Source organism: Euleptes europaea, chromosome 7, assembly GCF_029931775.1.
Source record: "Euleptes europaea isolate rEulEur1 chromosome 7, rEulEur1.hap1, whole genome shotgun sequence".
In the NCBI taxonomy this organism is placed as follows: Eukaryota; Metazoa; Chordata; class Lepidosauria; order Squamata; family Sphaerodactylidae; genus Euleptes; species Euleptes europaea.
The window spans coordinates 92867943-92881664 of record NC_079318.1 but is presented as its reverse complement, the minus strand read 5'-3'; the positions used below and the strand labels follow the sequence as shown (position 1 = coordinate 92881664).

Here is a 13722-nt window from a genome sequence, read left to right as displayed (position 1 = left end):
ACAGGACAGCAACTGAGAGTCAGCGTGGTGTAGTGGTTAACAGTGGTGATCTGGAGAATTGGGTTTGATTTCCCACTCCACGAGTGGCGGAGGCTAATCTGGTGAACTGGATTTGTTTCCCCACTCGTGACACATGAAGCCAGCTTGGTGCCCTTGGGCTAGTCACTCTCTCTCAGCCCCACCTACTGTGACTAGCTCAAGGACACCCAGCAAACTTCATGTGGAGGAGCGGGGAATCGAACCCAGCTCTCCAGAACAGAGTCTGCCGCTCACGTGGAGGAGTGGGGAATCTAACCAGGTTCACCAGATCAGAGTCTGCCACTTATGTGGAGGAGTGGGGGATCAAACCCAGTTCTCCAGATCAGATTCCACCGCTCATGTGGAGGAGTGGGGAATCAAACCCAGTTCTCCAGATCAGAGTCTGCCACTCTTAGCCACTATACCACGCTGGCTCCCTAGCTTGCAAACGGTTAGGTAAGACCAGTCCCCCTTTCAAATTAACAAATGTAATTGTTTTCCAAAGATACATTTTCCCATACACATCCATCATACACTGTAACCAAAAGAAAAAAAAAAGCAGTGTACATGAAAATAAGAAAATAAATTAAATCCGTAGCAGAGGGAGAGAGGCATAGGTGCCCCCAGGCTGCAGCAGAACCGGAAGCTGCCAGCGATAACAAGAGAACGGAGTCTTTTTCGTGTTGTGTGAGGGTGGGGTGTGGTTTCGGTTTTTTAACTCAAGTGACTGCCCGTTTGCCTGCTAGCGCGGGTCCAGGGCGAGCCGCGGAGCCCCACGGCCCGGATGCTCGCAACAGTTTTGATTCCATAAAAGTTTGTAAAGAGCCGCTCAACTTTTCGTCTTGCTGAACGGGGCGGCGCGGTCCTGTCCTTGGGAGGGAGAGGAGGCGTTTTTGACGAGCCGAGCACAGCGTTCAGCGGGGGTGTCGGATTGGTCCAGGCGGCCCCCACCCCGCGCTATCCATCTTCCTTGGGGGGCGTGTACCAGCCTGCAAATGAAAGTCGAGAGCCAGGATTAGGGGGGGGGAAGAGGATCTTTCACGCACACACATTGGAGGTGGCCGTGGTAGACAGCTGTGAAAAAAGAAAGCCCTGATTCGACTGTACATTTACTAAGACAAACTAAAGCACCAAAGTAGCCAGCGACTGTTCACGTTAGTATCCGACGGGAAAAGGGATTCAAAACATGACGGTTTGGATTGGTCTCAAGAAAAGGGGTACTAATGTAGTAGAGCGGGGGTCCCCACTCATTTTGAGCCTGTGGGCGCCCTTGGAATTCTGACACCGCATGGTGGACAGCCACAAAGTGGCCACAAGTTTGAATCCCTACTCGTGCTATGGAAGCCTGCTGGGTGACCTCAGGGTCAGTCACACACTCCCAGCCTAATCTACCTCACAGGGTTGTTCTGAGGATAAAAATGGAGGAGAGGAGAACGACTGAAGAAGAACAAGAAGTGTTGGTTTTTATAACAAGATTTTCTGTACCATTAAGGAGTCTCAAACCGGCTTACAATCACTTTCCCTTCCTCTCCCCACAAGAGACACCTTGTGAGGCAGGTGGGGCTGAGAGAGTTCGGCGAGAACTGTGACTGGTCCGAGGTCACCTAGCAGGCTTCATGTGAAGGAGTGGGGAAACCAACCTGGTTCACCAGATTAGAGTCCGCCGCTCATGTGGAGGAGTGGGGAATCAGACCCGGTTCTCCAGAGTAGAGTCCACTGCTCTTAACCACTACACCACGCTGGGTAGAAAGGTGGGGTATATGAGAGAGAGAGAGAGAATTTCAGTACTTCCCACTTCCTCCCCAAAGTCCTATGAGGTTGGATGGCCATCTGTCAGCAATGCTGATTCTATGATCTTACGCAGATGATGAGAAGGCCATCTTCTGGACATGGAGTGGGGGTCACTGGGGGTGTAGTGGGAAGGTGGTTGTTGGTTTCCTGCATGGTGCAGGGGGTTGGACTAGATAACCCTGGTGGTCCCAACTCTATAATTCTAGGAGGAACACAACTTCCAGTCATGAATGCATGGGAGTTCCTGTATCCAAATGGGTTGATGCAACTCAAAACCCAACTAGTTAAGTGTGAAATGCCTTCCCATGTTGCTATTGATTAAGAACCCTAATGAGCACTATATAGAAGAATCCTCTGCCCCTTCAAAGGGCTTCCTCCGCTGCCTGTGCCCCCATGTTCCTAGTCCTTACCGTTCTTCTCATGGATCTGGACCAGGGACTTGTATGACTGCTGTGCTCTCGTCAGGCTGTACTGGTTCTGCGGAGAAGAATGGAGTCAGCTTTTAACGCTTGCTCGGCACCCTCACCACCTAGAGATACCACTTGAGGCTATGGTGGGAGGCTCTCAACTCCAGTGTCGAGCAGCTAGTGTGATGCAGCGTCAAAAAAAAAAAGCTAAGGCGATCTTGGGGTGCATCAAGAGAGGCATAACATCCAAATCGCAAGATGTCATAGTTCCACTGTACCCTGCATTGGTCAGGCCACAACTGGAGACTTGTGTGCGGTTCTAGAGGCCTCACTTCAAAACGGATGTGGACAGAATGGAGCGGGTGCAGAAGAGAGCGACAAGGATGATCCGGGGCCTGGAGACCAAGCCCTGCGAAAAAAGGCTGAGGGAGTTGGGAGCGTTCAGTCTGGAGAAGAGGAAGTTGAGGGGGGACAGGATTGCTCTCTTGAAATATTTGAAGGACTGCCACTTCAAGGAGGGCAGGGAGCTGTTCCTGTTGGCAGCAGAGGATAGGACTCGCAATAATAGGTTTAAATTGTGGGTAGAAAGGTACCAGCTGGACATTGGGGGAATTTTTTTTTTACAATGAGAGTAGTTAAGCAGTGGAATTGGCTGCCTAGGGAGGTGGTAAGCTCTCCCTCTCTGACAGTCTTCAGGCAGAGGCTGGACAAGCACTTGTCAGGGATGCTCTAGGCTGATCCTAGAGCTCTAGGCTGATCCTAGATCCTAGGGAGGGCATCTTGGCCATCTTCTGGTCACTAGGGGTGTGGAGTGGGGAGGTAGTTGTGAATTTCCTGCAATGATTCGATGATTTTGTTGTAATACTGGTTAGTATAAGTCTCTTAAATGCTATGTGGGCAGGTATCAGATACCTGCCCACATAGTATTTGAGAGACTTATACTAACCAGTATTACAACAAGTATCTATTATACTTCTGGACATGGAGCAATTGAGAATAGAATTTACAACATATACACATGCCTGGTTGGGTTCAAACTGTTTGTATTCATTAATGTATTTCTGTAAATGTGTGCAGGTTTACAAAGGGTTTTAATTAACCACTGATGAAGGCCCCATAGGCCGAAATGCGTTTGGTATGTGGTTATAGTTATCAACCTCAGGAAATGCCATTGTGCTATTTTAATGCTTCTAAATAATTTTAACTTATAGCGCTTCTAATAAATTATACTTTTAGTGTTTATACATAAACTTATATACATTTTCTTTTCACCCAACCTTGGGTACCCAGCATACCTATACTCTCCAAGATCAGAGGAGCATGCCTATTATATCAGGAGCTGTGGAACACCGGCAGGATAATGCTGTTGCCGTTGTCTTGTTTGTGGGTTTCCTAGAGGCGCCTGGTTGGCCACTTTGTGAACAGACTTGATGGGCCTTGGTCTGATCCAGCATGGCTTTTATGTTCTTATAACTGATTTTAACGCTTCTGGTATTTGCCCCGCTCCTCAGTGACCAAGGTGGACTCTAAATGAAATGATTTCTTTAAAAAAATCTTACTTTGTTGGCGCCAAACTGGACCCTGGCTTTGCCTTTCACCAGTGTGGCACTGATCTGCATGATCACAGATTCCACGGAATAGGCGCTGCTCCAGCCCTGGAAAGATACAAGCAGGATCAGCTCCGAGGGAGGAAAAGGGGAGACCCCCCCAAATCCAGCCTCCTGGCTCCTCCACCGAGGAGGACTCTCGACATTCAATTTCCCACACCCTGCCTTTCAACCGAACCCCTGCAAACAGAGCGGTTCCTCAGTGGAACAGGCTTCCTCGGGAGGTGGTAAGCTCTCCTTCCCTGGAGATTTTTAAGCAGAGGCTAGATGGCCATCTGTCAGCAATGCAGGTTCTATGACCTTCGGCAGATGATGAGAGGGAGGGCATCTTGGCCTTCTTCTGGGCATGGAGTAGGGGGTCACTGGGGGTGTGGGGGGGAGGTAGTTGTGAATTTCCTGCATTGTGCAGGGGGTTGGACTGGATGACCCTGGTGGTCCCTTCCAACTCTGATTCTATGAAAAACCAATCCAAGTTTGTGGGAACGAGTGGGTAAAAGACAGGAAGCGGGGACCACACAAGATTAAGCCCAAGGTTCTCTGGAGGCGCACAACATTGATTCAGCGGCCGAAGCACAGGCTGGAAGCGCCTACCGCAAGTGACTCACCTGCTTCGTCAGAAGCTCCATGCAGATGGCACCTCCACCCAGGACGTACCTGAGAGGGAACGCAGAGAAAAGAAGCCTAAGTCGGCTGCAAGGCCAGAAGAGGAATCCTTTGAAAAAGAGAAGCCCGTCCTGTTCCTTCCTAATTCCCACAATGCACAGTACCTCCCACTAGAGTTGCCAACCTCCAGGTACTAGCTGGAGAACTCCTGCTATTACAACTGATCTCCAGTCAATAGAAATCAGTTCCCCTGGAGAAAATGGCCGCTTTGGCAATTGGACTCCATGGCATTGAAGTCCCTCCCCTCCCCAAACCCCGCTCTCCTCAGGCTCCGCTCCAAAAACCTCCCACCAGTGGCAAAGAGGGACCTGGCAACCCTACTTCCCGCCCCTGCACAGCAGCACAACAGGAAAGAGCTCTGAAACGAGCGGAAAGTCCACTGCCCCAGTACCTGCTCTGGGGCAAGGAAGGGCGGCCGAGAGTCCCACAATGGAGCCCCTGCTCCTAACCAAGTTTTACGGTCACCTCCCTCCCTCCCTCCTTCCCAACCCTTTCCTCTTGCCCGGGGAGACCTAGGTTCAATTCCCCCCAGCCAGATGTCAGTGGGTAGCTTTGGGCCATTCACTCTCTCCCAGCCTAATGTATCTTGCAGGGTTGTTATCTGCAGAAAACAGCTCTCCAGGGGCCGGATCCAGCCCGCGGGCCTTATGTTTGGCACCCCTGGCCTAGAGTCTGAAGAAAGCAGCAGCAGAGGCGGAAGCTGAATCTTCACATCCCGATTTGCACCAGCCAACTAATGCTTTGGTCGAAGGCTTCTAGGGTAAAGCAGCTGTAGGCGACTCTGAGCCCATGCAGAGTGCCTCTGCATCACTGCTAAGGTGTCAGCCTCCACACATCCAGGTAAGGAGAAAGGCTTCCATGGCAGCCCAGGCCTTGGCACACTCTCCTTTAAGAAAGTTACACGCGCCCAAGCCAGACGAGGCTGCAGCGGGAAGCCGGATCACAGAATTCCAAGACTCGAGCAGGCACTTACCCCCCCGAGAGCACGGGAGACACGACTCTTACGAAGGGCGGGTCGAAGGGGAAGTTATCCTGAAGGGAGAAGAGGAGAAGCTGCGCGTCCAAGCTTTGCTCAGCACCCCTTTCCTTCTCTCCCCACCCCCCCATCACCGCCACCTCCCCATCACCGCCACCTCCCTCCCCCCCACCTGACCTTGAAGGTGAAGTTCAGAAGGATGAAATCCGACCCCTCTTTCTCTTTGAGGATCTGCAGGTCGCTGTGCAAAGCGCTGTCCTCGTCCACCCTGAGCAGACGGGGGGAAAGACAGGGGAGGCCCCCGTGAGCATGGAACCAGTCGGAGGCTCCGCAAAGCTCATCGCGCGGTACGGCTGCTGCTGGGCCGTACCACTTCAGTCGGCGGGGAAGGATTCTGCATTCGTTGTGGGAGGGAAAAAGCCTCCCTATACATGGGAAGGGGGGAAGGATGAATATACAGAGCAGTTGCCACTTGCTCTGCCCCTCTCCTCTGGCTCCTGGGACCCTAAAGGAAGCTGCCTTCTGGAAGGAGGGAAGGAAGGGCTTTTATCTGCTCGGGGAGAGCCAGCATGGTGTAGTGGTTAAGAACGGTGGTTTGGAGTGGTGGACTCTGATCTGGAGAACCAGGTTTGATTTCCCACTCCTCTACATGAGCGGCAGACACTAATCTGGTGAAAAGGGTTGGTTTCCCCACTCCTCCACATGAAGCCAGCTGGGTGCCCTTGGGCTAGTCTCAGCTCTCAGCCCCACCTACCTCACTGGGTGTCTGTTGTGGAGAGGGGAAGGGAAGGTGATTGTAAGCTGGTTTGAGTCTCCCTTAAGTGGTAGAGAAAGCCGGCATATAAAAAAATCCAACAACCAACAACTTCTAGGACCCTAAAGGAAGCTGACTTCTGGAAGGAGGGAAGGAAGGGCTTCTATCTGCTCGCAGAGAGACTGCTCGGCGGTTGGGCTAGATGACCCTGGTGGTCCCTTCCAACTCTATGATTCTGAAAGCGACACTCCTGGCCCAGGATCGTCCATCCCGCCCATCTGACCATCCCCAGCCTAGATGCCTTGCCGCCCCCACCCCCAACCTGTTTTACAGCTCACGACGTTGCACGGTTGCAAAGGGTCGGACGGAGACTTACTTCAGGAGTTTGACGTTCCAGTCGTACAAGCTGTCGTTCACTAGTTCAACTGCATAGTTTCCTGCGGACGATCGAAGAAGCAGGTTGGTACCGCAGGGGATAACAAAGGTTTGTTTACGTGGACCAGCGAAAAGACAGCCCTCCCCCCCACCCCACTTCCATGACAGCCCTCCCCCCCACCCCACTTTGACACTACCCAAGCATCTCACCAGCAGAACCACGGCTTGGCTTCCACCAACCCTCCCTCCCTCTCCCCAAACCGGGGTTTGCAATTCAGGTCTCCTGCCCGATACTTACCGCCTTTGAAACTTGCCGATCGGTAAATATCCCTGAGCTCCTTCATTAGCCGGTCGGTGGCCTGCACGGACCCAGACACTGCCCCCTGCGAGGGATGGGAGAGGGGTCTCGCTGTTACGCCCGTCTGGCGAAACCGCTCTGCTACTCGCAAAACACAGGCCTGCCCACCCTCTCACCAGACCTGCCAGGGGCATTTCCAGAGGGCAGACAAGAATGTTACCAACTGCCCCGCCCCAGAACTGCGCTGGTGGTGGAAAGTGCAACTTATGGAAACCCTGTGGGATTTTCAAAGCAAGAGACGTTCAGAGGTGGTCTGCCTTTGCCTGCCTCTGCGTAGCAACCCTGGTATTCCTTGGTGGCCTCCCATGTAAGTGCTAACGAGGGCCGACCCTGCTTAGCTTCCAAGATCTGAATCGATCAGGCTACGGCGGGCCATCCAGGTCAAGGCAAGAGAATAATGCCAAGTAAAAAATAAGTGAACTAGTAAAATGTAATAGTAAGCTCCATGCAAATTGTATGAACATGTTTACATTTTATGTTTATATGTTTGTGTTTTGCAATAAAACTTTAAAAACTTTTTAAAAAATTCTAGTGTGTCATGAGAGTTCTTTGCACCAGCACTTTTTCCTGTCCGTCAAATTCACCGAGACATACCAAGCCTTAGGATCGCATTTCAGGAAAAAAATTCTATTTGCTTCCTCCCACCCGTGCATGTTTTTTATGAACTTCCACCACGACCCTTTCGACAGAGGGGAAAAGCTCCGATGCTTTGGTTGAAGCCCCCCCTCCCCGGTTCCAGCCCACCGGTCCCCTTTCCCCACCTGACCCTCCCGCCGGGCGACACGTACATTTAAGTAATCTTGCCTCTGGTTCTTTTTTATTTTCTCTAGGATGGCCAGGTTCTCCTTGCCGATGCCATCGTCCTCTGCCTTCTTCCCTTCCGCTGGCTCCTCCTCCTTCATCTCGTAGTGATCCAGCTCCTCCGTGTCCTTGCAGAGAAAAGAGCCGCCCGGTGAGGCAGGGATTCCCCAACAGAATGCCTGTGGGCACTGCGGCACCCACCAAAAACCTTTTATTGCACCCACCAAGTGTTCTTAGGAGGTGGGAGGGGTCAGGTAGGCCTTTTGTCCAGCAAGGCTTCTGTTTGGCGCTGCAGATTTAAAAAAAATGTTGCTTGGGTAGCAGCTGCCACCACACCACAAGGATCTTCACTGTGCAACTGAGGAGTCAAGTTGGGATGTTTGTGTGGGGGGAGGTAGTTGTGAATTTCCTGCATTGTACAGAGGGTTGGACTAGATGACCCTGGTGGGGCCTTCCAACTCTATGATTCTATGATGGTTTCCACCCCCCAATCTCCTGGGCATGGAGTAGGGGTCACTGGGGGTGTGGGAGGTAGTTGTGAATTTCCTGCATTGTGCAGGGGGTTGGATTAGATGACCCTGGTGGTCCCTTCCAACTCTATGATTCTATAATCATTTGGTGGCTGGCTTCACCTCCTGCGGCAGCCATTTTGTGGCAGCATTTGGGAGGCTGCACCCACCGTGCCATGTCAAAATTCCAAATGTGCCCACAGGCTCAAAACGTTTGGGGACCCCTGTTGTAAGGATTCTGATCTCCAAGTGGAGACATTCTGACCATGGAATTTCTGGATGGGGGGGCGGGGAATCGATATAGCTTGGTGGTCATAAGCTGGGAGACTACCAGGCTTGCAAGTCTTTAAGAAAGCACAAGAGGAGCCCCCCACCACCCCGTACCTCCGGCATCTCCTCATCTTCTTCCTCAGAGGACACTTCTTCCTGTGTGCTCTAGACAACATCAGAAGACAGAAAGAGGTCAGACTTAGAGCTTCCCAGGCACCATTTCTGTTGTCCTTCACGCAAGGCTGCCAGGCCCTCACCTTGGGACAGTGCCCATCTCTTTCAGAATTCAAAAACAGCAAGAGAGCAACCCGCAGCAAATGGCTTCTCCTGTTCAGCTGCCTCCTTTGCCCACCCTTTCCCAAGATCATCTAGTACCCCCGACTCCCCCCCGGGCACTGTCAGCCAACCTTTACATAAGAACATAAGAAAGGCCATGCTGGATCAGACCAAGGCCCATCAAGTCCAGCAGTCTGTTCACACAGTGGCCAACCAGGTGCCTCTGGGAAGCCCACAAACAAGACGACTGCAGCAGCATTCTCCTGCCTGTGTTCCAAAGCACCTAATACAATAGGCATGCTCCTCTGATCCTGGAGAGAATAGGGAGGCATCATGACAAGTTTTAATTTTGACTAGTAGCTATGGATAGCCCCCTCCTCCCTTGAACATGTCCACTTCCCTCTTAAAGCCTTCCAAGTTGGTAGCCATCACCACATCCTGGGGCAGGGAGCTCCACAATTTAACTCTGCATTCTTGTTTGGAGGTTCTAGCAGGGGACCGCAGCTATCGTATACCCTTGACTGAAGAACGGTACACTCCTTCTATCTGGGATGGCGTCCTCTTCCACCGAGCGCGCAGCTTCGGGAGGGACGCACATGGAGCGGTGAGGGAGGTAGGGGACACCCGCCTAGCCAGTCAGATCAGCCGAATCAACCCTGGCGAGCAATGGGGTGACAGATGTCGCAGCCAGATCGCCCTCAATGGCCGTAACAATAAAATGTATGTAAATGTTTGTAACTCTGCACTGTGTGAAGAAATACTTCCTTTTATCTGTTTTGAATCACCCTCCAGCTTTAGCAGATGACCCCCGCGTTCTGGTATTATGAGAGAGGGAGAAATGTTTCTCCCTGTCCATTCTCTCCATACCATGCATACTTTTATAGACCTCTGTCATGTCTCCCCTCAGCCGCCTTCTTTCCTAACTAAACAGCCTTAAGCGTTTTAACCGCTCTTCATAGGGCCGTTGCTCTATGTTCTGTTGAAAGGAAAGTAACGGGAATGATTACATGACCCTGCTTTCCTTGGACCAAGGGAAGGAGACAGCTGCCATCAAGAGTAATGTCTTAAAGAATTAAAGGGAGGGGCCGTGACTCAGTGGTAGAGCATCTGCTTGGCATGCTGAAGGTCCCAGGTTCAATCCCCAGCACATCCAGCTAAAAGGATCGTGCCATCGGTGATGTGAAAAACCTCCACCTGGAGAGCAGCTGCCAGTCTGAGCAGAAAATATTGACCGTGATGGAGTGATGCTCTGATTCAGTACAAAGCAGCTTCATGGGATAGCTGCTGGCTAATAGCAAATAAGAATTGCCAACAAGTGACCAAGCAAAGAAGCCTTTGGTGACTGGTTGCCGTGCTGGCTGTTGTTTTGTGCTTTTTCAACCATTTTGGTGAGGCCTCTGTACACAAGACCCCATCCCCACTCCCCCGGCCAGAGGCCAGCTGCCTCAATTTGCGAAGTGCCTGCCGGGCATCCTGCTTTGTGGCAAAAATTGCTGGCCCAAGTGTTCCGGTACGGGTGCCAACTCAAGCAGCATTCACAAGAGCAGGGATTCCACTCGGTGCGAAGAGGGTGACGGGAGCCCTCAGGATGGCTCACCTGCTCTGCAGGCAGAGGCTGGTCCAGCATCTCGACATCCGGATGCTGCGGGAGGTTGTAGAGCTTGCAGAGGTCGGAAATGATCCGCTTCAGGTGCTGCAAAAGCTTCGCACAGAGGAGAAAGGGATGAGAAAAAAACATTAGCGGGGCGGTGGCCATCAGCCGCAGTTCCCCCCAGCCAAAGTGGTCCATTCCCTTGGCAGGTAGATCCTTTTCCCCAGTCCTCACCAACGTGTTTCCTTTCTTCACGTCGGCTAGCCGCTCTAGGATCGCCGCTAAGTTGGGATCGTCCGATTCCACGGACCATATTGGAGGGACAGCCGGATAAGACTCCTAGGAAAAAGGGAAGGTCGACAGGTCATGTTATGAGAAGACAAGAGTCGCTGGAAAAGACAGTCACGCTAGGAAAAGTGGAAGGCAGCAGGAAAAGAGGAAGACCCAACAAGAGATGACTATAAAAGGAAGCCAAAGCCCTCAATTTGCAGGATCTGAGCAAGGCTGTTAAGGATAGGACGTTTTGGAGGACATGGATTCATAGGGTCACCATGAGTCGGAAGCCACTAGACGGCACTTAACACACACACACAACAGGTCATGTCTTGGGATGGAGCAAGGCCGTCACTTCACCCCTTTTACTATGCCCCCATTGCCTTGATCCAAAACAAGCGTGCAACCAAGACCTAAGGCAATACTTCAGGGTCATCGAGTCCAGCCCCCTGCACAATGCTGGAAAAGTCACAACTACCACCCCTCCACCGACCCCTGCTCCAAACCCAGAAGGGGGCAAAAAAATAATACATCTGCCTATTCGTCTGTTGAAGGCTCCTGCACCCCTGACGGAACAAGACAAAAATAAGAGATGCCGGCTAGCCACACTGGGAAAGGAGACGCTTGATGTAACGGACTGTTGGTCTGATCTGGCAGGACTCTTCCTATGTTTTTAAGGCCCCAACTAACAGCCCGAGAGAACCTGCAACCCTGATCTCTGCTACTCTCCTAATCCTCTTCCCTTTTATTTGCGTTTTGGAAGAGGAAACAGCATATGTGATCCTTTCTCGTTTCAACCTCACAATAAGCCTCTGAAGAAGATCTAGCTGAAATGGGGCAAAAGGCCAAAGGTCCTCCAGGGAGGCTCAGGGCTGTGTGGGGATCTGAACTTTAGGTGAGGGGCCATGGGTCAGTGGTAGAGCCTCTGCCTGGCATGCAGAAGGTCCCAGGTTCAATCTCCGGCATCTCCAGTTAAAGGGACCAGGCAAGTAGGTGATGTGAAAGACCTCTGCCTGAGACCCTGGAGAGCCGCTGCCGGTCTGAGTAGACACGGTACTGACTTTGGTGGTCTGATTCAGTATAAGGCAGCTTCATTTGTTCATGTGATTGAAGATTTTGGAGAGAGGCTGTGGCTCAGTGGTAGAGCCTCTGCTTGGCATCCAGAAGGTCCCAGGTTCAATCCCCGGCAAGCATCTCCAGTTGAAGAGACGAGGCAGATAGGTGACGTGAAAGACCCCCGCCTGAGACCCTGGAGAGCCGCTGCCGGTCTGAGTAGACAATACTGACTTGGATGGACCCAGGGTCCGATTCAGTACAAGGCAGGTTCCTGTATGAGTTCACGTGACCTGAACTTGGGTCTCTCCCGCCCTCCTGATCTGTGCGCTCGGGATCTGCACCTGAACATCCCCTCCAGTCCTGCAGCTGCCATTTCAACCCACTGCGGCCACCTGGCCTTTCCCCTCATAACTCAGATAAAAATGTTTTTGAAGCGGTGGCCCCGCCTCCCACCAGAAGCCCCACCCCTTTCTTCAGGCCCCGCCCCTCCCAGTGGCCCGCCCCCTGCCCAATGTGTCTCCACCTCCTGCCCTAAGAGGCCCCGCCCCTTGTCACGCCTCAGGCCCCGCCCACAGTCCCGTGCTCTCCGCGCCCCGCCCTTCGGAGCGGCCCCCCCCACCTCCGCCGCCCCCCTCCCGCCGCTCACCGTGATGTTGCCATGGATACGGACGGGCCCGCTGCCGGCCGGGCCGGGCAGGAACTCGCAGCCCAGCTCGTCCGGGCAGGCGCGGGCGATGCGGAAGCGCTCGTGCCCGCGGTGGAAGATGGACTCGAGCAGCCGCAGCTCCCGCCTCAGCAGCGCGCGCCCCGGCCCCGCCCCCAGCACGGCGCCAGGCCCCGCCCCGCCCGGCCCCGCGCGCTGCATCTTCCCATCGAGCGGCCCCGCGGCCCACGGGCCCCCCGCTTCCCCCCACACCGCACCAAGATGGCGGCCGGGAAGGGCCCGCAGCGGGAAGTGACGTCGCATCGATCCTCCCCGCCCGCCTCCTCGGCTGGAAGCGTCCCCCCCGAGGACCGCCTACCCGCAGGAAGTGACGTCGCCGCCGGCCCGTCAACGCGCGAGGAGGAAGGACGAAGTAAATTGAGGGAGAGGCGGCGATGGGCTAGAAGGCGCATGCGCGCGGTGGCCGGAAATGACGTTCATAGAAGGGACTCGAGTCGAGCTTTTCCCGCCCTGAAGTGGGCGGAGGCAACCGCAAAGCTCAGGCCGACGTTATTGGCTGTCGTCCTTCGTGACGTATGAACTCGAACAGCCAATGGTATGGCCAGGATGTCGCCCCACCTTCGTCTCCAGGCCAATCCCAATCCTGAATTCTTGCCTTTAAGCCAATGAGCTTTTGTCGGTGGTGGTGATTAGAATGTAGGGAAGGTGACGTCATGTTGAAGAGGGAATACCCCGGGAGCGCCGGAAAATCCTTGTTGCTGCGTCCTGTTAAAGACGCCTTGAATCCAGGAGCGGTGAGCAGGTAGACTGCCTCTGGAGAGGGGGGTTCCATTGCAGTCAATAATGGCGCATAGCTGCCCTGCTCTCTCAGGGCAAAAGCCCCCTAGTCTAGCAGTGCCCAAGCATGTCCTACACCCACAAGATGAGCCCTGCTGGAGCAGAGCCCACCTAATTCAGTATCTTCTTGCCAGTGGCCAGCTAGGCATCCCCATGAGGCTCACGAAGAGGGGGCGAAGGGGACAGCTGCCCAGGAATATGCTGCCTCTATATGCAGATTTCATTTGGCCTGTTTTGAACGCATCAGAGACATAGGGGGATGCTCATGTCACTTGTCAAGGATGCTCTAGGCTGCTCCCGCATTGAGCAGGTAGTTGGACTAGAAGGCCTGTATGGCCCCTTCGAACTCTACGATTCTATGATATCCTGCATTTCTCCCCAGTTGGGACTTAGAGCTGCTCACAACACTGTTCTCACCTTCTCCATTTTCTCACAACAACCCTGTGAGGTAGATCAAGCTGAGAGTATGTGATGGCCCCAAGGTCACCCAGCCAGC

At 53.2% G+C, this 13722-nt stretch overlaps 1 protein-coding gene across 1 annotated transcript; it reads right to left on the bottom strand.

The window, feature by feature from the left end:
* Window positions 1-881: 881 nt before the first annotated feature.
* On the bottom strand, window positions 882-12684 carry UBE2Q1 (ubiquitin conjugating enzyme E2 Q1). The gene is made up of 13 exons (XM_056852508.1): window positions 12372-12684; window positions 10631-10735; window positions 10403-10507; window positions 8644-8694; window positions 7738-7878; window positions 6890-6974; window positions 6593-6653; window positions 5640-5730; window positions 5460-5518; window positions 4429-4477; window positions 3776-3871; window positions 2220-2286; window positions 882-1007 (listed from the first exon to the last, which is right to left on the bottom strand). The coding sequence occupies exons 1-13, from the start codon at window positions 12588-12590 to the stop codon at window positions 976-978; spliced, it is 1161 nt and encodes a 386-aa protein (XP_056708486.1). The 5' UTR covers window positions 12591-12684; the 3' UTR covers window positions 882-975.
* Window positions 12685-13722: the final 1038 nt, after the last annotated feature.